This window comes from Schistocerca nitens, chromosome 4 (genome assembly GCF_023898315.1).
Source record: "Schistocerca nitens isolate TAMUIC-IGC-003100 chromosome 4, iqSchNite1.1, whole genome shotgun sequence".
Lineage (NCBI taxonomy): Eukaryota > Metazoa > Arthropoda > Insecta > Orthoptera > Acrididae > Schistocerca > Schistocerca nitens.
In genome coordinates, this window is record NC_064617.1 from 114,061,596 (window position 1) to 114,088,876 (window position 27,281).

The following is a 27,281-nucleotide window of genomic DNA, read 5'->3' on the forward strand; positions in this document are numbered from 1 at the left end:
ATAAGAATTACAAAAATTATGTTCAGTTTGCTTTAAAATATCTGTTTTCTATAACCGATTTTGTACTAATCACAATTGGAAAGTGCACATTTTTCAAGCATTCATTCAGAAAATTACATTCAATTTTCCAATGTGAGCTAACAGTACCTGAAAATGACAAATTTAAGGGTTACATTGCAGCAACCTGTTGTTCATGTTTCGTTACATATGGTTTTTATTTTTAAATTGACAATTAATATCTCATAATATTGCATTAGTCCATGGTGACATTGTCATTAGCAGTTCAAGAACGTGAACTGGCAACTCTGTCACCAAAGAGGTCACATCCAATATCTGTGCAATACCAGTCAGGAGTAGATTTCTTCATTCAGATTACGAAGCCTGTAATTTGTTTTTTTTTTTTTTTTATTTTTTTTTATTTGGTTTTCAAAGCCTTGTGCTGATATCTGTTTGCTTACAAAGCCAGTACTCTGATACTCAGATCTGTACGAATATCTCCCATAGGTGGTACGCAAACAGTCAATTTAAAAATAAAAACTACATGTAATGAAACAATGACAGAAGGTTGCTGCAACGTAGCCTGTTGCCATGATACACTCCCCAAATTTGTCTGTTGTTTTCAGGTACTGTTAGCACACACTGGAAAATCAAATGTGATTTTCTGAATGCTTGAAAACATGGTCTTTCAGACTGTAATTAGTTCGAAATCAATTATGGAAAACATATTCCAAATGCAAATTGAACATCATCCATTTTTGCATTTTTTACAAAAATCAAGTTTGAAATGACTTCGTAGAAAATTTAGAAAGCAGTATACATAAATGATATTTTATATTGGAAAACTATATGTTACTAAGTTTTAGTGTCCACAATTTCATGTTTATCATGCTTATAATCAATGAGATATAAGAAGCCAAAGTTAAGACTTTACTGGCAGTGTGATTTTTCCAGCAAGTTTGCTTCAGTTTATGACAATATTATGAAGGATGGACAGATTGCTACTTACCATTTAGTGTAGATGACACACACACACACACACACACACACACACACACACACGTGCGTGCACTCACTGTGTCTGGCTACCCAGGCCTGACTCAGGTCTTGGCAGCCAGAGACAGTAGTCATATGTTGTGAGATGTGAGTGAATGAATATATATATGTGGGGGGGGGGGGGGGGGGGGGGAGATCTGGTCTAAAATAACAAATTTTTATATATTTTTACAAAAGCTTCAACTTTGCACTTCATTTATTCATTATTGGAAAGTAGTACATAAATGAACCTTTATTTCTGAGAACCTTGTGTACATGCTAAGTTTCACATTGTCATACATTTAGTCCCTTAGATGTAAGAAGCCAAACTTCGAAATTTTTCAAGAACCAATTTTTTTCAGGTGATTTTGTCTACAACTTTCTGACTGAATACGGCTCATAAGATTCATTTAATTATTTTAAGAGAAAGCATAAAATTTTATAAACTGGCCAAATTTCTTTTCTTTCAACAAAATATTGCCCGAGATATAACAGTGCAATCGCCAGAAACTCACCCTCACTCTGTGCAAAGTTGTAAATGAAGTCAATCACTTGACTGTATATCTACCGGTATTGCTTTGACAAATGTTAAACTTGACCACTGTTCACTGGGGACATGAGAGAACATAAAAATAAAATTTCATTGAAATCTGTGATTGGCCAAGCATGGAAATGTTCCAAAATTGAACGATTTGACAAAAAATGACCCATCTTTTTTTCCATCTAATTTTATTTTTACTGTAGGCCTACTTCATTTGGTTTCATCCTTTTTTACTATACCTTTTACAGTGTCACCTTTTACAAGCTGTTAAGGTATTACACTATGCATTTCTGCACATTTGTACCTGTTTTTTATCCTCTAGTTGGGATCCTTGCTACTTCCATCTGCACAAATACAGAAAAGTTTCCATACCTAACCAGTCCCCAACCCCCTACTCTCTTCCTACATTGCTGCCAAGCCCATGGAACCCCTCCCCCCAAAATCTAATCTACATGTGCATTCTGTAAACCATTGTGGAGTGCATAGCAGAGGGTATATTCCATTATTACTGTCACTCGGGCTTCTTCCCATTCTGTTCATGGGCAGAGTGGGGGTAGGATGATTGATTGAATGCCTCTATGCGTGCAGTAATTATTCTAACTTATCCTCATGATCCCATTGAGAGATATACACAGGGGGTGGTTGTATGTTCCTAGAGTCATCTTTTAAAGCTTGTTCTTGAAACTTTGTTGGTAAGTACTCTTTCTTGGGATAGTTCATGTCCATCTTCAAGGGTCTTCCAATTCAGTTCCTTAGGTACCTCTGTGACTCTCTCCCATGGATCAAACAAACCTGTGACAATTCATGGTGCCCTTCTTTGTGTATGTTCAATACCCCCTAACAATTCTATGTGGTACAGGTGCTACACATTTCAGCAATATTCTAGATTCTGGTGCACATGCGGTTTGTAAACAATCTCCTATGTAGAAAGATTTATTGGTAGAATACATGGAAGTGCAATCAATCACCAGCTTTACCCATAACTGAGCATATGAGAAAATTCCATGTCATATTCCTACAGTGTTACACCCTAGTATCTGTACGAGTTGGCCAATTCCAACGCCGACTCATTGATATTATAGTCATAGGATACTATGTTTTCTTCGTTTTGTGTAGTGCAAAATTTTACATTTCTGAACATTTAAAGCAAGTTGCCAATCTTTGCACCACTTTGAAATCTTATCAAGATGTGACAATATTTATGCAGCTTTTTTTTTCTAACAGTACTTCATTACAGATAACTGCATCATCTACAAAAAGCCTGAGGTTACTATTAATATTGTCTGCAAGGTCATTATTATACAACATGAACAGCAAGAGTCCCAACACATTTCCCTGGGGCACACCTGAAGTTACTTCTACATCTGACAATGACTCTCCATCCAATAAAAGTCCTCACTACCATAAAGTCCTTACTCCAGTCACAAATTTCACTTGATATCACATACAATCATACTTTTGGCAATAAGTATAGGAGTCTTACTGAGTCAAACGCATTTTGGCAATCAAGGAATACTGCGTCTACCTGACTGCCTTGATCCAAAGCTTTCAGTACGTCACTTGAGAAAAGTGTGAGTTGTGTTTCACATGATCGATGTTTTAGGAATCCACACTGTTTAGCTTTGAAGAGGCCATTCTGTTCAAGATACTTCATTATGTATGAGCTCAGAATATGTTCTAATAATTTACAACAAATTAATGTCAAGGGCACTGGATGGTACTTTTGTGCATCACTTTTACTACCCTTTTTCTATACAGGTGTGACCTGTGCTTTTTCCAAGAACTAAGCAAAGTTTTTTGTTCGAGTGATCTATGATGGATTATAGTTAAAAGAAGGGCTAACTCGGCCACAAATTCAGTACAGAATCTGACAGGGATTCCACTGGACCCTTGAGCTTTGTTCAATTTTAATGACTTCAGCTGTTTGTTGACACTACTGACATTAATACTTATTTCGTTCATATTTTCAGTGGTGTAAGTATTAAATTGGGGCATTTCTCCTGTGTTTTCCTTTGTGAAGGAAAATTTGAAAACAGAGCTGAGCATTTTAGCTTTACTTCATTAACCTCAATTTCAGTATCTGTCTCATAAGCTACGGACTGGACATTAACTATGGTTCCACTAACAGCCTTTACATACAACCATTATTTATTTTGATTTTGTGAAATATCATTTGATAGTATTCTGCTACAAGTAGTAGAAGGTAATACGATTTGTTACCTTGACAGCCAAAGGCATTTCATTTGGCATATCCCTCCCTCCCCCCCCCCCTTCTCTCTCTCTCTCTCTCTCTCTCTCTCTCTCTTTTTCCCCCTCTCCCTGCCCCCCCCTGCTTCCCTTGGGCTCCTACCTTCTAAATGCTTCCTAAAATACATAAATAAACTGCCCAGGACACCCCTCTGAGACTGACCACTGTGCTATAACAGAAAATCTCTGCCCTTGTGGACCAACATTTTCCACTTACTACTACTCTCCTGTTACTTTAAAGGATGGGCACTCACAGCCAAAATCCCACATGGTGAATAAAATCTTGCACACTGGCTGTTAAATACTTTTATTAATAAGCCACTATTGGTTTCTCAACATATTCAAACGATCTGTGCAAGATACTGAAACCCTGCAGAAGTACAACGGGTAGAAAATAGATGTGTACTACCATAAAGTGCCGTATATCACCAAGAACTGTGATTAAGCTTTTTAAACATTCAAGACATGGTGGAGTGAATGCTTAGACCAAAGTCTCACTATTCATTGCCAAGACAGAAACAGATAGCACGCTAAAAGTGATAGTCCACAATTAAAGTGATTGTGAACCCAGATCACCTGTATGTGATAGGAAACCAGATAAATCTACTTAAATTTCTGACTAACATATAATTAAGTCAAGTAACTAAAACTACCACTGCGTCAAAAAAGTTTGCTATCTAATTTTGATTGTCTAGGTAGATAACATTTAGCCTACCCATCGCCTTAACTGGTGCATATCTACAGGGCACTATTACACTTTGTTGTGGTTCTTGTTTTCGTGATACACTTTTATTCTGTTTTACCTTCAATTGGTGTAATTAGATGTTTTTAAAAACATACTTCTTCGTATGCCATGCAATACTACAGATACATGATTGGTGGTTCTAAAAACAGAGAGCTATAACACTGAAAAAAAAAAAATTCATGCTTTAGACAGGCTTTTCAGGGATATGTTATCGTGCGTTTTGAAGTTTTAATCTTTTTTAACTATGATTGTCTTTAAAAAAGAAAAATTTCTAATGACCATGTAACACACTTTAGTATGTAAGTCAGACGCACGGCAAAGCTAACTCCCACTTTTCTCGTCATAATTAGCATTAGTTCAGTCAAAGACTCGTGTTAGCACCACATTACACATGTGGCTCTTATTAGGGGCTCACCAGTATAGTTTACATTTGTGCCATAAACACTCCTATGCTGTCTTCGGTATGGGTAAGATATTCAATACTCAGCTGTCAAAGTTAAGACATGTAAATAAGGTGTTTTTGGTTAGTTTACTTAATTATACTGTAGTCAGAAATTTAAATAAGTTTCCTATCACTTGCAGGGGATCTGTGGTGCCAATCAGTTTAATTGTGGACTATCATTTTCAGTGTGCTATCTATTTCTATCTGAATGATGAGCAATGGAACTTTGCTTTAAGCAATCACTTTGCCATGCCATGGTTGTTTAAAAACCTTTGAGTACACAGCTCTCATTGACATATGACACTTTATAGTAGTACACATCTATTTTCCAGCCACAGTAATTCTGTAAAGTTTTAATTTCATGTACTCATCACCTGAATATGCATCTTTATTGACACAAAATTTGTAGTGACTTTTTAATAAAAGTATTTAACAACCAATGCAGAAGATTTATTTACCCTCCTGTATAAAAATACACAAAAGATTTCCTCCAATGACTCTCCACAATGCCTGTCCTTTCCCATCTAGCACCCTGCTTGTCACTCAATTGAACATCCCTCTACACCAAGTTATCCATGTCTATGGCCTTGCTCCCACTGAACACTATCTTTCTCAAATCCCTGAATGACTCCAACCTACCACCTCCTCCTTGGTCAGCATGATCAATAATATCCTCACCCAAAAATACTACTACTCTGAAGGCATCAACCACAAACAAACTCACACTATGGCCCTGGGCACCCATATGGCATCTGTTCATGGACCACTTAGAGGAATCCTTCCCAGTCACCCAGAATCCCTAACCTCTCATCTGGTTCAAATTGCAAACATCTTCAAGGCATGGACTGAGGGCGAGGACAGCCTCTCCACATTCCTCCAGAATCTCAACAGTTTCTCTCCCAGTTTATTCACTTGGTCCTCCTTGGCCCAACGAGCCACCTTCCTCTATGTGACCTCCACCTCACAGATGGCTCCATCAGTACCTCAATCCAAATCAAACTTACAACAACCAACAATACTTCCATTTAGACAGCTGCCATTCATTTCACACCAAGGAATCCCTTCCATACAGGCCAGTCATCCAAAGTGGTCCCATCTGCACCGACAAGCAATCCCTTTCCAAATATATTGAGGGTCTCATCACTGAGGCATTCCCTGACCAAAGTTACACTCTCTCCATTGCCTGCACCTTGAATTCCCAGTCACCGAAAATAACCACTAAGCAATAACGAAGGAGCAGCTCCCTTGTTACTGAATACCACTTAGGACTGGAGCAACTGCACCACAGTTTCTGCCACGGTTTCAACTAGTACTCATTGTGCCCTGAAATGAGGAATGTTCTTGACAATATGCTCCTCACTCCTCCAATAGTAGCAATCTGCCACCCACCCAACCAATGCAACATACTGTCAGTCCCTGCCCCATCCATGTTCCCACCTCTTTGCCCCAAGGCTTGTATCCCTGTAAAAGATCCAAATGCAAGACATGCCCTCACAGATCCAGTACCAACTATTCCATTCTTGCTACAGGCATTTCCTACCACATCAAAGGCAGGACCACCATCCCGTTGCCGAGCAAGCTCTGTGCTTATCTTCAATGACTGCTTTACAGCCTATCCCAACTGGAATTTTCCCACCAATGCCAGCTTCTCTGATATGGAGGAAAGGGAACTCTCCCTGCTACTTATTCTACTTTCCTGTGACCCTTCTGTGACCTTAGCTAGTGTCTGTCCCTGCTTGTTTCTATTCCCTTCCCAACTCCCACTCCACCCTCATACAAACCTTCCATCCCTCCAGCTCATTTATATAGTTTTTCTCCTTCGTCTGCTTCTCTTTCCCTCCCCCAGCGCCCCACCATCCTACCCTTGCCGTACCTCTGCACACTCCTACAGGCAGCACCACAGCATCTTCTCTCACCCCTACCCTACTATCTTTATCCCCAACCAACACCAACACCTCTTCTGTACCACCGCTGCTCACTGCAGTGGTGCAACAGTGCCCACAGATGACTGTGCGTGCGCTCGCGTGTGCGCGCGCACGCACTGACATCACACTTTGCCCCAAAGCTGACATTTTGCAACATTCTACTTTTAAATGTGTGTCTGCCAATGTATACTAATTTCTATTGTTATTCCATTCCAAGCTTTCCATTGTTCAAATATTAAGAACTGTTTACTTTCAACATTCTCCAGGGAAAGGAAATATAGAAATGATTAGGAAACAATATTATAACTGAAGAGAGAAGCAGTCCGACGGAACATAACACCTTGCTTACGTGCTTTTATGCTACACAATATTTTCTCTGCATATTCTGTGATCACATAACTGTGTGCCACACTTACCCTAAAATGTTTAGTAAAAACTTCCGGGTAGAGATCAATTAGCTGCAGTATAACATCAACAGTATTTATAAGGAATTCAGGAGAATCTGCGTACTCAAGTGTGTTCTGCAGTTGTGCCATTAACACCTATAGAAAGAAAAATTCCATCAATTAGTGGCAACTACATGAAGTATATTTCAAAAGAATGATTCAACAAATAATGCAATTTTACATATTTAAAAATAAAAAAGCAAACCACTTATAAACAATAAATGAATCACTATATACTTTCATTTGATTCAAGCATTTCTGTTAGACTCCAGTACGTCCCCTACCTTGGAAAAAAGAGAGAGAGAGAGAGAGAGAGAGAGAGAGAGAGAGAGAGAGAGAGAGAGACAGAGAGAGAGAGAGAGAGATTTATGGTGCTTCACTAGTGCTTTACAACAACCATGTTCAGATGGTTCTCAATGAGCAGACGTGGTCCTGTACTCTCCTGATTTCAGAATTTAGTGCTAACAATAAAGAGAGATGGGCAGAAATCAATATGCAGTGCATGGAACGTGCTGTTTGCAAAGCAGAGCAATGTGTAACTTTAGCTGTGGCCTCGACTGATGATGAAACAACTCATCATACTCTGTGATGATCATTTAAACTAGTGACATGCAAAACATTACTAATTTGAATAGGCAATTTACTGTGGTGTACATTCATGCAATATTCATATATATGTGTGTGGTATGTGACGGAGCCATGCAAAGCTTATGGTTCAGAATTTTGTATGGAATGGAATCCAATTTCCAATGGCACAACATTATCTTTAAAATGAAGGAGTAGACACTTAAGAAGTTAGAAGTAGCAAAGGCAGCATACAAAAAGCAATTATTAGTGATTTGGTTGACTTAATAAACAAAGGTAAGGTTCAGAAAGAAATGCTTCCCTTCATTTTTATCAATATTTTAACTATGAAAATGTGTGTGTTTTTCCCATAATTTGCATAGTTCTGCAGATGAGAAAGTTGTCAAAATACTTTAGCATACACATTTACTTCCCGAGTTCATATGAAGCATGAATCAACAAATGGCCAATAATGTGACACAGAAAATAGTGCTTCTTGCAAAAAAGGTTTATGAAATTCCTTGGCATTGGATATATGTATCAACATTTCAGGTACTTCTTTAATGGCTATTTATATTCGTGACACTGATAATAGCTTTGTTGCCAAAATATTACTGGTCTCCATTCCAATAAAAGAGAATATAACATGACTTATTCATTTTAGGGCTACGTCTACTGTACCCTGCTACTAGTGTGTGTGAGTACGAGTGAGCCACATGTAGTGTTGCCACATTTGTGTACCCGAATCAATCAACTGTATCAGCACGAGCTGGCCACTAGAGGCCGATGGTAGCAAGCACGCACATGTCGCGATCTCCGCTGCACCGTCTACCGGTGGCCCATGCCTATACACACATGGAGCAGTGCTGACTGGCGGTCTCTATATTGTTCTAGTTTGTACCACTCACATCAGCTGTTCTTTCTCTTATCACGTGGGGAATCGTAAGAAACTTATTTCAGTTATTGTTCATAGTGTTATGAATAAACCCATATTTGTGTTACTTGGATCAGTTTCACACATTACTCAGTTACTACTACATCAGTTTTTATTCTCTGGTGTTTCATAAGCACACTGTAAGTCAAGAAAAAGCGTCAAGTCATCTAGAGACACTCACAACCAAGACTGAACATACATTAGCTTTCAGAAAAACCATTTTTCAAGCTTCCCCCCCCCCCCCCTCCCGCCCCACCCCTGCATGCACGCACGCACGCACACACACACACACACACACACACACACACACACACACACACCAGTCAGCTGAAAACATAGTGCAAAAGTTCTCCTCCAAAAGCTAGCGAAATTTTCATTCTTCTTTGTGTGTCTGTCAATACATTGATGTCTTTATTGTTCAATGAGCTGTTGTCTCTCCTCCTCAAATTATTTACATTCCTTATAAGTAAAGAAGATGCATACAAATGTTTAATTTCATTTCCCGATCTCATTAGTCAAGTATTCCTTGCAAAAAGAACTGATGGGCTGTCTTCATTGGCCAATCACTGTGGTGCACATCATCTCATATAAGTGATGAATAACACTGGCACACAGTTTTAACAAATCAGGAACTTTAGCACCAGTGTTCAGTCTGCTGGTGAGTGGAAATTTCAATGAAATTGCAAAAAAGCAATTTCAAACATTGCTTGTTTTCCTGTGTCTCCTAATGATTCCCAGCGTGCCTCTCCTCATTACTCTTAGAGTAAATCTCAGACGTTTATTACCAATCTACATTTATAGCACTGAGACATGAACTTTCAGTGCACAAACCATTCAAAAATTATCACCACCACATTGGAAGATTGATTTAAAAAAATATATTTATTTTACTAAAAGTACTCCAGTTGATTTTTTTCTTTACTTCTTTTGCTGTCCATATAGTTATCTTAAATTATCATACAAAAGATAACCGATTCTATACTTTTGGTGTTAATTTATATTTTATTTTTGTTTTGTTAAATGAACATTATTTTAATATTATAGTAATGGATTTTCAGGCCTACTTTCAAATTTACCCCAATAAATTACTCCATTACTTGTTGAAACTTATCTGCACAGGGTTAAAATGTTACAAATGTCACTTGCAAAATTAACGGGGGACAAGTACATCCAATCAACACATACACTCCTGGAAATGGAAAAAAGAACACATTGACACCGGTGTGTCAGACCCACCATACTTGCTCCGGACACTGCGAGAGGGCTGTACAAGCAATGATCACACGCACGGCACAGCGGACACACCAGGAACCGCGGTGTCGGCCGTCGAATGGCGCTAGCTGCGCAGCATTTGTGCACCGCCGCCGTCAGTGTCAGCCAGTTTGCCGTGGCATACGGAGCTCCATCGCAGTCTTTAACACTGGTAGCATGCCGCGACAGCGTGGACGTGAACCGTATGTGCTGTTGACGGACTTTGAGCGAGGGCGTATAGTGGGCATGCGGGAGGCCGGGTGGACGTACCGCCGAATTGCTCAACACGTGGGGCGTGAGGTCTCCACAGTACATCGATGTTGTCGCCAGTGGTCGGCGGAAGGTGCATGTGCCCGTCGACCTGGGACCGGACCGCAGCGACGCACGGATGCACGCCAAGACCGTAGGATCCTACGCAGTGCCGTAGGGGACCACACCGCCACTTCCCAGCAAATTAGGGACACCGTTGCTCCTGGGGTATCGGCGAGGACCATTCGCAACCGTCTCCATGAAGCTGGGCTACGGTCCCGCACACCGTTAGGCCGTCTTCCGCTCACGCCCCAACATCGTGCAGCCCGCCTCCAGTGGTGTCGCGACAGGCGTGAATGGAGGGACGAATGGAGACGTGTCGTCTTCAGCGATGAGAGTCGCTTCTGCCTTGGTGCCAATGATGGTCGTATGCGTGTTTGGCGCCGTGCAGGTGAGCGCCACAATCAGGACTGCATACGACCGAGGCACACAGGGCCAACACCCGGCATCATGGTGTGGGGAGCGATCTCCTACACTGGCCGTACACCACTGGTGATCGTCGAGGGGACACTGAATAGTGCACGGTACATCCAAACCGTCATCGAACCCATCGTTCTACCATTCCTAGACCGGCAAGGGAACTTGCTGTTCCAACAGGACAATGCACGTCCGCATGTATCCCGTGCCACCCAACGTGCTCTAGAAGGTGTAAGTCAACTACCCTGGCCAGCAAGATCTCCGGATCTGTCCCCCATTGAGCATGTTTGGGACTGGATGAAGCGTCGTCTCACGCGGTCTGCACGTCCAGCATGAACACTGGTCCAACTGAGGCGCCAGGTGGAAATGGCATGGCAAGCCGTTCCACAGGACTACATCCAGCATCTCTACGATCGTCTCCATGGGAGAATAGCAGCCTGCATTGCTGCGAAAGGTGGATATACACTGTACTAGTGCCGACATTGTGCATGCTCTGTTGCCTGTGTCTATGTGCCTGTGGTTCTGTCAGTGTGATCATGTGATGTATCTGACCCCAGGAATGTGTCAATAAAGTTTCCCCTTCCTGGGACAATGAATTCACGGTGTTCTTATTTCAATTTCCAGGAGTGTATTTGTCGATATATGGGCAAAATAAAACTGTTCCGAAACTATTTACAAGACTGACATGGAACTAACCCTCGTAAATGAACAGGAGAAATGCACACCACAGAAAATGCTTTAAACTATGATTACAGTACACTAATCAGTTGCTGTCGCATGTCTGCACATGTGTATCTCCTGCATGCTCCATCCTGAGCACTTCACTGTGTCATTGTTTCTACAAGTGAGAGGAGCAGTTACCAGTTGAATGCAACACAAAAATGGTGTTCACAATAGAACAAAGTGCTTTCACTGTTGAGTGTTACACATACACAATTCGCAGAAAATGTGTGCGGAACAGTTTGCACAAGACTTTAATAATGGGTATGTTTTGCCAAATCTCAAGCAAACTGCTACGCCAAGCTTAGTGTTAAAATTTAACAAAACAGGCTCTGTAGATTAAGAGGTCAAACACAGGGAAACATTATTGAAAATATTTTCCAGGCCACTTTCACTTTAATTACCGTGTATGTGCCCGATTCTTTTCACCTCTGGATCTACTGATGAAATAAAATATACACTATGTGATCAAAAGTATCCGGACACCCCAAAAAACATATGTTTTTCATACCACCTACTGTCAGGTACTCCAAATCAGTGACCTCAGTAGTCATTAGACATCTTGAGAGCAGAATGGAGCACTCCGCAGAACTCATGGATTTCGAACATGGTCAGGTGATTGGGTGTCACTTGTGTCATATGTCTCCACACGAGATTTCCACACTCCCTAAACATCCCTAGGTCCACTGTTCCCAATGTGATAGTGAAGTAGAAACATGAAGGGACAAGTACAGCACAAAAGCGTACAGGCCGATCTCATCTCTTGACTGACAGAGACCTCCGACAGTTGAAGAGGGTCGTAATATGTAATACGCAGACTTCTATCCAGACCATCAGACAGGATTTCCAAACTGCATCAGGATCCACTCCTATGACAGTTAGGTGGGAGATGATAAAACTTTGATTACATGGTCGAGCGGTTGCTCGTACGCCACACATCATGCTAGTAAAAGCCAAATGACACTGAGCTTGGTGTAAGGAGCATAAACATTGGACAATTGAACAGTGGAAAAACATTGTGTGGAATGACGAATCATAGTACACAATGTGGCAATCCGATAGCAGGGTGTGTGCATGGCAAATGCCCGGTGTACGTCATCTGCCAGCATTTGTAGTGACAACAGTAAAATTAGGAGGCAGTGGTGTTATGGTGTGGTCATATTTTTCATGGAGGGGGCTTGCACTCCTTGTTGTTTTGCATGGCAGTATCACAGCACAGGCCTACATTGATGTTTTAAGCACCTTCTTGCTTCCAACTGTTGAAGAGCAATTCGGGGATGGTGACAATCTTTCAACACGACCGAGCACCTGTCCACGATGCACGGCCTGTGAGGGAGTGGTTACACGACAATAACATCCCTGTAAAGGACTGGCCTGCACAGTCCTGACCTGAATCCTATAGAACACCTTTGGGATGTTTTGGAACACCAACTTGGTGCCAGGCCTCACCGACTGACATCGATACCTCTCCTCAGTGCCACACCCCATGAAGAATGGGCTGCCATTCCCCAGGAAACCTTGCACACCTGACTGAACGTAGGCCTGCGAGAGTGGAATCTATCATCAAGGCAACGGTCGGGAACACCATATTGAATTCTAGCATTACCAATGGAGGGTGCCACGAAGTTTTAAGTCATTTTCAGCCAGGTGCCCAGATACTTTTGATCACATAGTGTATATAGTTCTCAATTTCCTAATACAGACAAAACTACTGTCTCTTTCTTATGGACTGATAGTACAGATTTTGTTGAAACACAAAATCTTTCCACGATTCGTTGTGCATTACCTGCTTTTCTGGTCCGTTTGTTCCTTTAATATAATAAAATTCAATTTTTCTCTTATATAGTTAACAATTATTTTATTAAATATGTTGTATGTTAATTACTCAGAGAACTTAATATCTTGAATTTGTTTTTCTAAACATTATAACAATACACAACTGCTCCACAAACAGATGGTTGTAAAATCTGTTGGGGGGGGGGGGGGAGGGGAATCTGATTTTGATAGCTCATTTCATTAATTTCATTATTTTGATGTTAAGCGAAATCACAGCCCTTACTATTTTACCAGTCCACGCATGACAGTGCAGGGTAATACGTTCCAAAAAGGCACCCATGAAAAAAATTATTTTTTAGGGGGTCATACCTCAGGTTCTACTGATCACAGAGACAGGGGATCAAGTTTTTTGGATAGACCTTGACCTAGCAAGCATTTGTATACCTGTCAGAGGAACAGGCATACAGCAGCTACCCTACAGTACAGGGTCAAAATATACACTTTCTCCACTGTAGGTAAATTGAACAAATCATTCAGTTGTATTGAATTAGTTGTCTAGGGTGGACCTTAGGCGGCTTATACACTGAGGTGACAAAAAACATGAGATGCTTCCCAATAACGTGTCAGATCTCCTTTTACCAGGCATAGTGCACGAACTTGATGTGGCATGGACTCAACAATTCGCTGGAAGTCTCTTGTAGAAATATTTACCTATGCTGCCTCTGTAGCCATCCATAATTGCATAAGTGTTGCCAGTGCAGGATTTAGTACACAAACTGACCTCTCGATTATGTCCCATAAATGTTCAATGGGAGTCATGTCAGGCGATCTGAATGGCCAAATCATTCACGCGAACAGTCCAGAATATACATCAAACCAATCACGAACAATTGTGGCCCAGTGACATGATGCGTCCTAATTCATAAAAATTCCATCATTGTTTGCAAACATTAAGTCCAGGAATGGTTGGAAATAGTCTCCACATAGCCGAATATAACCATTTCCAGTCAACGATGGGTTCAGTTGGACCAGAGGACCCAGTCCATCCCATGTTAACACAGCCTACACCATTATGGAACCACCACCAGTTTGCACAGTGCCTTGTTGACAACCTGGCTCCATGGTTTTGTAGGCTCTTCACCGCACACTAACCCTACCATCAGCTCTTACCACAAGAAATCTGAACTCAGGTGACCAGGCCATGGTTTTCTAGGGTCCAACCGATATGGTCGAGAGCCCAGGAGTAAGCAGAAAGCAATGTCTTAGTGTTAGCAAAGGCACTCGTGTCTGCCATCTGCTGCCATAGCCCATTAATGCCAAATGTTGCCGCCCTGTCCTAACAGGTATGTTCATCGCACATCCCACATTCATCTCTGCCATTTTTCATGCTGTGTTGCTTGTCTATTAGCACTGACAAACCTATGCAAACGTCACTGCTCTCGGTCATTGTCTACTGAGAGAAGGAATGCCTGAAATTTAGTATCCTCAGCGCACTACTGACACTGCGGGTCTCTGAATACTGAAATCCCTAACAATTTCTGAAATGGAATGTCCCATGCATCTACCTCCAACTACAATTCGATGTTCAAGTCTTAACTCCTGTTACGCAGCCATAATCACGTCAGAAATGTTTTCATGCTAGTCACCCAAGTATAAATGACAGCACCGCCAATGCACTGCCCTTTTTTTACCTTACGTATGTGATACTATTGCCACCTTTATAAGTGTGTATCACAAAAAAAAAAAAAAAAAAAAAAAACCTAAACTCCTCCCGAACAAGCTATGAAGGCTATCCCCCAAGTTTTGTTACCTCATTGTAAAAGCACCATTTGTTCATGGACAGCTCATTCAAAACTCTGAGAAACCATTACTTTTGGGTACAAAAAGTACCAGCTGTGGGGATGGGTACTTCTATAATTTATATTCATGGCAGATCAGTGAAATTTTTACCATATGTTCCTAAGATGATGATCTCATCAAACCTTGAAACTTTTTTTGATATCTTTAACTGTTCCTGAGACCCAGCAGTTCAAAGTTGCTATACTTATGCATGTAATATACACTTAACATCTGTAAACGTAGTTTTTAAATGACATAGTGAACATATGCAAGGGTTCTAGGGTCATCGCAAGGGTTCTGCAGTCACCAAACTATGTTTTTAGTCAGCATTTTTTCACCAATAAAACTTTTTAATATGCAATCTCCACATAATAAGCACTTCACACCTACCCAAATGGTACAGCAATTACAAAAATTGGTTAAAAAGGGTCTTAACTTAAAACAGCTGCCAAAAATAATGTACAACTGGAAAGACTGAAATATCAATAAAATATTTCTAACTACATTTTTACTCTTACGATACAAATCATAAACCGAGAGTTTTTCACGAACTGCTATCAATGAGTAAGGCGTCCAGAAAAAAATCAACAATTTTGTGTTAACCTTATATTGTGCATGCTACTTGTTTATATCTCTCAGGGCACATAAATGTTGTGTCTACTGACCTACAGAAGTCGTTTTATATATGCAGCACATCCTGCAGTAGCAGGAAAAAGAAGGGAAACAGCAGAAAAATGCTCTTGTCGGAGCACAAAAAAATTCAGATACATTCCTCTCCAAAAGACTCTGATAGGGATGTGAGGAACCAGCTGCCTCACTCTTCATTCCACCTTTCTCACCAAAATTTTTGGCTGGTGAGCATATTCATTCTATTTTGTGGTGACAGATGGTAGCAGAGGAACTGTGACAGTGGAAGAAAGAGAACACAGTGCCAGTGGGAGAGAACAAGAGGAGACCATGATGGAGAGAGAGAGAAAGTGGCAGTGAAAGACAAAGGAAGATAGATGACAAGAATAGCAATGGGAGCCAAAGAGAGGATATATTGTCAGTGAGACAGAGAGGCAGTAAAACAGAAGGAGAGATGGAGGGAGATAGCAGCAGTACAAGCAAAAGAGCAAGGAGACAGTAGAAATGAAAAATACAGATGAATGGAGACCATAGGCAGTGTTGGGGGGGGGGGGGGGGGTCTGGATCGTCGCAGACCGGTAAACTTTAACACGTAGGTGTAGGGGAGGGAGCATTTAGGACTGAAGTTTGAAACATATGAGTACCAGGAGAAAAGTAAGTTGGACCCCCTCTTCCCCAGAATTACTGAGATGCTGATGTATGGTGGAGACAGTGGGTGTGGAAAAGAAAGACAAAAGAAGGCAATGGAAGCTATGCACTGCAAATCAACAGGAGAAAAAGGAGGCATTAGGAGAGAGACATACAAATGTGACAGTGAGAGGATATGCCAAATATGAAGGCTTAATTATGAAGAGAGACTGGGTAAAGGGATTTAGAATGTCCTATATTAAAAAGAGCATGAAAACATTTGCAAGTTAAAAATTTTTTCGTGAGGAAGGTGGAATGAGGACTGAGGCACCTGGTTCCCCACTTTTCTGTCACAATCTTTAAAGATGAACATATTCACATTTCTGGTGCTCCAACACAAGCATTTTTCCACTGGTATAACTTTGCTTGTGGCAGCATATTCACAATTTTTTCAAACACTCATACGTTTATATGTATTAGTAAATATTGTACTTACACTTGCAAAATCTTTCAATTTTAATGTCTCCGTATCCAGTTTCAGTGTCTCTAAAACAGCTTTCATTAAAAGTAATTTCACATCCTCATTTCTCTCATTCTGGTATGTTTGGAACACCCAGTCCAGATACCTACAATAAAAGAACAAATTGCATTACAGGTTACAACTGTGGAAGCTACAAAAATCTAACATGTTCTTCTGGACCTTCGTAAAATATTAAAAATATGAATTAAAGAAGACGTTAGGTTTTACATTCAATGCTCAAAAGTTGGGTCCCTTACCAGCTGCCTTGTGATTCACCTGTTTCTTTCCAACAATAAAGACTCCTAAAAGCCATTCTAAGTTCCTTTCAGAAATAGACAGAAAACTATTAAGAGGAAGACTCAGATGGCCCAGAATATGGATAACACAGGAATTTATCTACCAGTAGCGATCATCATGAGAGTTACACACATGGACATCTAATGCATTTGAAAGAAATGTTAATTTATGTAGGTTGTTGAATACATACTTCGTGTCTGCAATTTTCAGTTAATATACCGGGTGATCAAAAAGTCAGTATAAATTTGAAAACTGAATAAATCACGGAATACTGTAGATAGAGAGGTACAAATTGACACACATGCTTGGAATGACATGGGGTTTTATTAGAACCAAAAAAATACAAAAGTTCAAAAAATGTCCGACAGATGGCGCTTCATCTGATAAGAATAGCAATAATTAGCATAACATAGTAAGACAGTCCGCAGCTCATGGTCGTGCGGTAGCGTTCTCGCTTCCCGCGCCCGGGTTCGATTCCCGGCGGGGTCAGAGACTTTCTCTGCCTCGTGATGACTGGGTGTTGTGTGATGTCCTTAGGTTAGTTAGGTTTAAGTAGTTCTAAGTTCTAGGGGACTGATGACCATAGATGTTAAGTCCCATAGTGCTCAGAGCCATTTTGAACAAAGTAAGACAAAGCAAAGATGATGTTCTTTACAGGAAATGATCAATATGTCCACCATCATTCCTCAACAATAGCTGTAGTCGAGGAATAATGTTGTGAAGAGCACTGTAAAGCGTGTCCAGAGTTACGGTGAGGCGTTGGCGTCAGATGTTGTCTTTCAGCATTCCTAGAGATGTCGGTCGATCACGATACACTTGTGACTTCAGGTAACCCCACAGCCAATAATCACACGGACTGAGGTCTGGGGACCTGGGAGGCCAAGCATGATGAAAGCGGCGGCTGAGCACACCATCACCACCAAATGACGCGCGCAAGAGATCTTTCAGACGTCTAGCAATATGGGGTGGAGCACCATCCTGCATAAACATTGTACATTCCATCAGGTGTTTCTCAGCCAGGCTGGGGATGATGCGATTCTGTAACATATCAGCGTACCTCACACCCGTGACGGTTGTTGTTATTGTTGTTGTTGTTGTTGTTGTGGTCTTCAGTCCTGAGACTGGTTTGATGCAGCTCTCCATGCTACTCTATCCTGTGCAAGCTTCTTCATCTCCCAGTACCTACTGCAACCTACATCCTTCTGAATCTGCTTAGTGTATTCATCTCTTGGTCTTCCTTTACGATTTTTACCCTCCACGCTGCCCTCCAATACTAAATTTGTGATCCCTTGATGCCTCAAAACATGTCCTACCAACCGATCCCTTCTTCTAGTCAAGTTGTGCCACAAACTTCTCTTCTCCCCAATCCTATTCAACACCTCCTCATTAGTTATGTGATCTACCCATCTAATCTTCAGCATTCTTCTGTAGCACCACATTTCGAAAGCTGCTATTCTCTTCTTGTCCAAACTATTTATCGTCCATGTTTCACTTCCATGCATGGCTACACTCCATACAAATACTTTCAGAAACGATTTCCTGACACTTAAGTCTATACTCGACGTTAACAAATTTCTCTTCTTCAGAAACGATTTCCTTGCCATTGCCAGTCTACATTTTATATCGACCATCATCAGTTATTTTACTCCCTAAATAGCAAAACTCCTTTACTACTTTAAGTGTCTCATTTCCTAATCTAATTCCCTCAGCATCGCCCGACTTAATTCGACTACATTCCATTATCCTCGTTTTGCTTTTGTTGATGTTCATCTTATATCCTCCAAGACACCATCCATTGCGTTCAACTGCTCTTCCAAGTCCTTTGCTGTCTCTGACAGAATTACAATGTCATCGGCGAACCTCAAAGATTTTACTTCTTCTCCATGAATTTTAATACCTACTCCGAATTTTTCTTTTGCTTCCTTTACTGCTTGCTCAATATACAGATTGAATAACATCGGGGAGAGGCTACAACCCTGTCTCACTCCTTTCCCAACCACTGCTTCCCTTTCATGCCCCTCGACTCTTATAACTGCCATCTGGTTTCTGTACAAATTGTAAATAGCCTTTCGTGACGGTAGCAGTTACAAAACCAGAATCACGCATTTCCTCAAAGAAATAAGGCCTGATAACGGTAGATGTGGTAAATCCAACCCATACCGTGACTTTCTCGTCATGCAATGGAATTTCTACGACAGTTCTAGGATTTTCAGTAGCCCAAATTCTGAAGTTGTGCGCGTTGACAGACCCTCAGAGCGTGAAATGAGCTTCGTCGGTCCACAACACCAATCGCCATCTTTTGAAACGCCCACATCACAAATGCCCTCCGCTTCACTAAATCGCCAGGTAACAGTTCATGATGCCGATGTATTTTGTACGGATAGCTTCGGAGGGTACACCTAAGTGCCAACCAAACAGTAGTGTATGGAATGTCGGTGCAACGTGCGACTGCACGAGTGCTGACTTCCCCGTGCATAGACGAACCCGCTACAGTCTCCATTTCTTCCTGAACTGTCTCAGAGGCATTACGCCTTTTGCTCGGTCAGTCACTATGGGGTCTATCATCTAAACAACCTGTGGCTTCGAACTTCGAAATCACTCTCGCTACCGCTGCATTTGTCAACGGACCTTTACCTGTTCAAATCCCCTTCCTATGGCGATAGGATCATAACGTTGATCCAGCACATTCCCCATTATGATAATACAGCTTCACTAAAAGCGCCTTTTCAGGTAAAACGTCAACATGCTGCGACTGCTGGCGCATCTGATTCTCTCTCTCATTACAGCTCCTTTTATACACGATTGTCATGCGCAGTCACTGACGTTTTGCTGTCCAGCACCATCTGTCGGACATTTTGTGAATGTTTGTATTTTTTTGGTTCTAATAAAACCCCATGTCATTCCAAGCATGTGTGTCAATTTTTACCTCTCTATCTACATTATTAAGTTTTCAAATTTATACAGATTTTTTGATCACCCGGTACATATACAGAGTTGCCTCACTGAGGTTATTACAAGTGAAGGAAATAAGATGGATTAGAGCTCAATACAAGATTAGCAGTGACGTCATTAGGCACAGGAATCAAACCCAAACAGGAAAAGAAAGGGTGAAAAACTAAGATTGCCAAGCAATTAAAAAAAATTTTAATCACCCATACCAATGACTTAAGTGTGTGTTCTAACAACTGAGCTCAGTTTACAGATATGAGTCACTTCATTTTGCCAACTGTATTCCATCTCCCTCACACTGGTGGTCACCAACATACTTCAGCACATGTTAAGTCCACCAATAAACAACAGTACTTTCACTTCAACAGTTGCCATTCTTCTGATGGTCTTTAAATTTATCATAACGTTTTGAAGCTGATTTGCAATGCAGATACAAGGATATCCCATTACACACAAGCTTATTTCACAAGTCAACTTCCTGTGCACCTTTTAAACAAGACCATAACTACTGGCTCAACTAAATAATAATAATAATAATAATAATAATAATAATAATAATAATAATAATAATATAAAATACAGATGTTCACATCATCACAAAATACTACTCTGATGTAACTGTGTAAATCAACGTCTTTGAGTGGGCTGACTGGAAAAAGTGATGCTCTGCCTGTAATTTTAATCTATACGGTAGTTTAAGAATAGTGCACAGTCCACTACAGAATGAAACAGTCATTCTGAAATTAGCATTTTTGTCATTTTCTGCCATGTGCAAGTCTATCACAATCTGGCGTGTACAAGCTCATTTTATTTCATTTTTAAAAACAACTGTTTACTATATTGTTGTTCAAAAACGCTTTTACCATATGTTTCACAAACCTTTTAAAATCTTGGTCTAGCACATAACCAACACGGCCTAGGCACTTTGCTGCATGAAGTTTTGCCTCTGATCCTGGTCCACTGTGCAGTGTGTCCAACAGTGACTCCATGATCAAGTCAAGCGATCGCCGAATATATCTCCCATTTTCAGGTGCCATCAAGGACTCCTAAACAATAAAAGAATAATTGTAAGTTCATTTTCTCAGTTCATTAAAATCGATCAAGTTTTCAAATACATAAAATACTTTTGGTAATAAAATCTAAACATTTGCACACTGATGAAATAGTTATTAAAGTTGTTAAATTCTGAGCTCTTACAGTGAAATTTTTGAATTGTCTTCAGAAGGCATCGTGTTAGCACTGAAATATACTTCTAACTACTGTTTGTAACTGAGTGGGTGCTTCTTTAAGAAATCTCACTTGTTGTCAATACAAAAGTCCAGTGTTGCTGAGAGTTTATCAGGCATCACAAATAATAAACTAAAGTACATCTACAAACATGGAGCTTAGTAGAAATAAATTATTTTGTTACCTTCCTATACACTGTAATGCAGAAAGATAGAAGAAGAAGAAGAAGAAGAAGAAGAGATGAGAGAAAGCAATAAAGACAGAAAGAAAGAAAGAAAGAAATGTACACCATAGATTGGGCAACAAGTAAAGCACAGTTAATGGATTCAAGAATGTCCTACTAAAGCTTGAATCAATGAATGTAACCTGAGTAAATTGTAAGTAAACTGAAGCAGACTCTTGTCTCTAAGTACATCTGGCACAAATGCAGACTTAACCGCTTCAAAAAATGAGACCTCACACAGCACATTCTTGAAACTAAATATGTGATCAACAAGATAGTAAACAATTTGGTATTTCTACACACTGAACCCAATCTTAAGATTCTAGGTCTGTTGGAGCTAATGGAAATATACCACCATAAAATCACAAAGCCTGAATCGATGTGAAATGAATGGGCAGATCTTGCTAGCCATAGTTATTGTAGTAGTTATAAAGACTTGTCTTAAATTTATTATCTTACACATGTCTGTCTATTTTGCAATTTTGATATCTGATACTATGTAATAAATATCTTTAGCAGTGGCATATCATGCTGTATCTGTGAAGCGTTTTGAGGTATACAAATAAAGAGTTTATTTTCGGTGATGTGCAATTCTAGAATAGTTAAATCAAAGTTTGATCACATTACAGCGTCATAAATATTCCTCCTGGATCTTCTGGTAAGTTTTTCACCACTTTCTATCGTATTTCCCATTTTCTGCCTCACAAATTTCAAAATTTAACATCTAGTTATCTCACAACAGGAACGTATGTTTCACATCACATTGCTAAAGAGCATATGTAAATAATGTATTAAACAATTTGCACCTAATGCTGGACCCCACAGCAGGGTCCAGTATGCAACATGTGATTTAATAAAACATGAAAATTTTCGAGACTGAAAGTTTTGTTATCCATGGTTCCTCTCATTACTTATTTTTTTCTTGTTCGTTGGAAACCGTACCTGTTGTAGTGCTCTACAACATAACAGTCATGACCTCAGTGCCTTTTTCACGATCTGGATTCTTCCCCAAACACCACGTTCTCAGAACTCCGCATGTGGCAATAGCAATACAACACGTCCTTGGTTCTTGCCACCCACCTGGCCTTAACTTATGTTCATTCCTTCCGCCTCAGCACTTATTCACTGTAACTACTCCCTTCTTCACTCCATTTTAGTTTTCTACGTCTTTCATTTTCTGACTTGTCTATTTTTTGCTGTCCCCCCCTCCCAACTCTGTAACATACAATGCACTTAGCTTTTCACTCTTATTAACTTGTGCACGGCATTTTAGTAGTAATATCTGTCTTGTATATTACCCTGTCTTCTATCTTTAAGCTCTCAGGTTTTCAAATCTTGTCCAGTCAGTCCCCAACAATCAATCTTTCCTTCTCATCCCATCTGGTAAGTCTCCCCTGACCTGCAGTTGTGAGTACTGTGCTGTACCCCTTTCCCTAAACCTCTCCAGTGCTTTTCCTCCATCCCTCTTATTCCCCTTTCAACTCTTCTGCCAGACGGAGAAGCCAGTGGATCCAAAAGCTTGAAAACGTTAAATCCTTTTGTGAGTGTGTGTGCCCCTGCTGTTGCATGGTGAGTAGATTTTTTATCTATCCATTTACATTATATTGTCAATAATTTATTATTTTTGTTGTTATATTTCAGTATCTTTAGATAAATTTTTGGCTCCCTGGCGCCCATAGATAACAGAAAGTCACACAGATGAACAATAGGCGGAATTGAAGTTTTAGGGCCTTGGGTTAGATCCAGCCAAACCTACAGCCTAAGTAAACACCAGGCAGTGGTGCGTGAAACAATTCTGTGGATGCAGTCAGCTGGGGGGAGATAAAGACCTCTACAACGGACCTCCTGCATAATTACAATATGGTGTCTTCCTTAGGCCAAGTATTAGGGTTCAGAACTCCTGGAGATGGTGAAGAGTCAGAGCAGGAGTGGTTAGGAAATTGGTGGACAATGGAGAAATACGAGGGCGGTTCAGAAAGTAACCTCCGATTGGTCACAGTGCGGGTTGTGTGGGGAGTAGCGACGCCATCTGTGCGTTCACGCACTCAACAGGTCAGTCGGCATCAAGCCGTGGTCGAGTGAACGTCGTACCTGCGCTAGTTTAGTTTTTGTGGCAGTTTGAAATGTGTGCTGCAATAGAAAACCCCGCCAAATGTGAAGTGCGTGCTGTCATAAGGTTTTTTACAGCCAAAGGATATTCTGCAGCAGCTATTCATCGTGAGCTTTGTGCCGTGTACGGACCAAGAGTTATGAGTGAAGGAGTTGTCCGTGAATGGGTACGTTTATTTAAAAGTGGACGAGAAAACGTTCATGATGAAGAGAGGAGTGGTAGACCATCATTGGTGACTGACGAACTCGTTCAGACAGTTGATGCAAAAGTTCGTGAAAATCGACGTTTCTCAATGTCGGAGTTGTCTACTGGTTTTCCACAGATTTCTAAGACCCTCTTGTACGAGATAGTGACAGCAAGATTGGGTTACCGTAAGTTCTGTGCACGATGGGTGCCCAAAATTCTTACCGACCACCACAAAACTCAAAGAATGGCCCCTGCATTAGACTTTCTGTCACGTTATGAGGACGAAGGAGAACCATTGTTAAACAGAATCGTGACCGGTGACGAAACCTGGATTAAGTACGTGAACCCCGAGACAAAAGAACAATCAAAGATGTGGGCACATTCAAATTCGCCTACCAAACCAAGAAAAGCCTCGCAAGATTTTTCTGCCAGAAAACTGATGGCAACGGTGTTTTGGGATGCCAAAGGGGTGTTGTTGGTTGAATTCATGGAACGTGGTACGACCATTAATCAAGACGTGTACTGTGAAACAATAAAAAAGTTACGACGGGCTATACAGAACAAACGCCGTGGTATGCTGACTTCCGGTATCGTTTTTTTGCACGATAACGCCCGTCCTCACTCTGCTCGCAGAACAACGGCCCTTCTTGAGTCCTTCAAGTGGGACGTTATCAACCATCCACCTTACAGCCCAGACCTGGCGCCAAGTGATTATCAGCTCTTCATGCATTTGAAGAAATGGCTCGGGTCACAGCGGTTTGATGACGACGAAGAGCTCAAAGATGCGGTCACAGGCTGGCTCCAGGCACAAGCGGGTGATTTTTATGCAGAAGGAATTTCAAAGCTTGTGAAGAGATACGATAAGTGCCTCAATCGCTATGGAGACTATGTAGAAAAATAGTGCAAAGATGTAGTTGTAAGATGTATATATTAAAATATTTTTATTTAACTTGGTGTATTTTTTTAAATCAACCGGAGGTTACTTTCTGAACGGCCCTCGTAATTGAGTAGAAGTTGGAGATGCCGAAACTGCAAGCGTGAGAGCCCAGACTACACTACAAGAATTTACTCAACTCATTCAGAAACCCCGGTGGTCAGCTTTATGCCACAGTGGTGAAATGGATCTACTAGTCACAATGTTGAGGGGTGCCACTGATCCGTATACCTGGCATCAATAGCCCAATCCTGCTAAAACTAGAGCCCTATAAAAGAATAATATAATGAACTTATCCTCACACCAAGAGGAATGACTTAAATTTCAGTGCATTCAGTTTCAGCTGCTCATTAATTTCAGCAGACGTGTGCGACAGTAAGGGCAGTTTATTATTGAAATGTGTGTGTGTGTGTGTGTGTGTGTGTGTATCTGATGGGTGCCCAACGGCGAAGTCATCAGTGCCCTTACACTTATGAAAACAAACGAATGTGAAGATGAACTAAATGTGTTGTACACGCATGCACTCGAAATGACCACACAGCCACCCTGTATCACATGCACTAAAACCAATTAGGAGGGAAGACAGCTAATCAAGAAATTAAAACCTAAAGAAAACAAAACACAGAAGAACTAAAAGAAAAGCATAGGGAAATGTGACTGGCTGACTACTTACAAAAAACTAGGGTGAGTCAGACACCCTTTGACGCATTAAGAACTTCTCTGTAAAATCTTGATAAAAACATTGGACAATTCACAAAACTTTAAAACCCTAACCACATTACATAAAATAGATGACAAATCTGCCACAGTCCACTGGTCGGCAAATAAAATGCAGTCCAATAAAATGTGGCACACTGGTATCTGTATGCAACAAGCACCACACATTTGAGAGTCCTCTCACCGGAGTAAGAATCCATGTGTCTTAGGGCTGAGACTTATGCAAAGACGAGCAAGAAGGACCTCATCCTGCCAACGTGGCTGGAAGGAAATACCCCATGGCAGAGTTGTGGGGTTGACGACGTGGAGCTTGTTATCAGTCACTGCCACCCACTCGTCTTCCCATCAACACATGACTTTGTACCTCAACAGCAAGGTGATAGCTTGCAGGGAGATAGCAAACTGAAATACCAGAGGATCACAGTATGCCCCAAATGGCATCGTGGCTCGTGGACGGTTGGAAAAAAGGCATTCCAGAGGTGGACAAGCAACAGTACAATGTGTGGGTGAAGTTGGAGCTGCAAGGAACTTACACACCTGACGGATCATGAGGAGTTCGCACCAGATGCTAATTAGCGGTTCCCCCGCCTCAGCACAGATGCTAGGTATGGGACTGGTCTGATAAGCACCCATGGCCAGCTGAATCCCCTCATGATAGACAGTGTCAATTACCCGCAAGTAAGAGGGCCTCACTGACCCATACACTGTGCAACCACAGTCCAGCTGCAAATGCAAAACATCAGATAAAACTGAAGGAGATGCGCCCTGTCCACTCACCGAGACCTGTGGCTAAGGCACTTTATGATGTTCAGTGCTTCAGGGTTCTGGCTTTCAGGTCTTGCAAGTGTGGTAACCACAGCAATTGGGAGTCGAAAATGAGACCCAGAAACTGCACTGTCTCTCAAAATGTAGGATGGTGTCCCCCACATTCAAAGGCAGGCAAATTAAAAAGATGACAAGAATGATTAAAATGAACACACACACACACACACACACACACACACACACACACACACACACACACACAAAGAGCAAAATCTGTCTACAAATGAGGAGCACTGTACAGGACTCCTTACCACAGATGTGGTATTGTTGATGGCTATGGCAAAGAGGGTAACACTTAAAACACTGTCCTGAGGAACACCATTCTCCTGTTCAAATCGATCAGACAGCGTGTTACCAACTCGGGTCCTAGAAAACCGGTGAGACAGGAAAGACCGTATGAAGATGGGGAGGTGGCCACGCAAGACCCACTGGTGCAGTTGAACGGGAATACAGTGTCTCCAAGTAGTATCATATGTCTTACTTTGTACTAAAGAATATTCTGACACAGTGATGCTTACGGAGGAAAGCCTGCTGCATAGCTGCCTCTAGGAGGATCAGAGAGTTGACAGTGGACCGAAATCTTCAGAATCGACACTGCGAGTTGCTAAGGAGTTGCCCGATCTCTAACAGCCAGACCAGATGAAGGTTAACCATTCACTCCAGGGCCTTTCCTACAAAGCTCATGAAGACGATACTCTGATAACTACTGGGACATGTGAAATCCTTTCCTGGTTTGAGGAGAGGATCAGAATTGTCTCCCTTTACAAATTGGGAAAGTTGCCTGTCTGCCATATCAGATTAAAACATTCGAGCAGGATTTCCTTTGATGCCGCTGGCAAATGCTGAAAAAT

At 41.1% G+C, this 27,281-nt stretch overlaps 1 protein-coding gene across 1 annotated transcript in view; it reads right to left on the reverse strand.

The window, feature by feature from the left end:
* The window catches only part of LOC126253189 (serine/threonine-protein kinase SMG1), a 395,243-nt gene that overhangs the window by 294,907 nt on the left and 73,055 nt on the right, over positions 1-27,281 (reverse strand). Inside the window, exons 4-6 of the mRNA XM_049954353.1 lie at positions 21,088-21,254; positions 16,939-17,068; positions 7,349-7,474 (exon numbers count right to left, since the gene is read on the reverse strand). Of these exons, the coding sequence (XP_049810310.1) occupies positions 7,349-7,474; positions 16,939-17,068; positions 21,088-21,254 (423 nt within the window). The remainder of the gene's footprint in view (positions 1-7,348; positions 7,475-16,938; positions 17,069-21,087; positions 21,255-27,281) is intronic.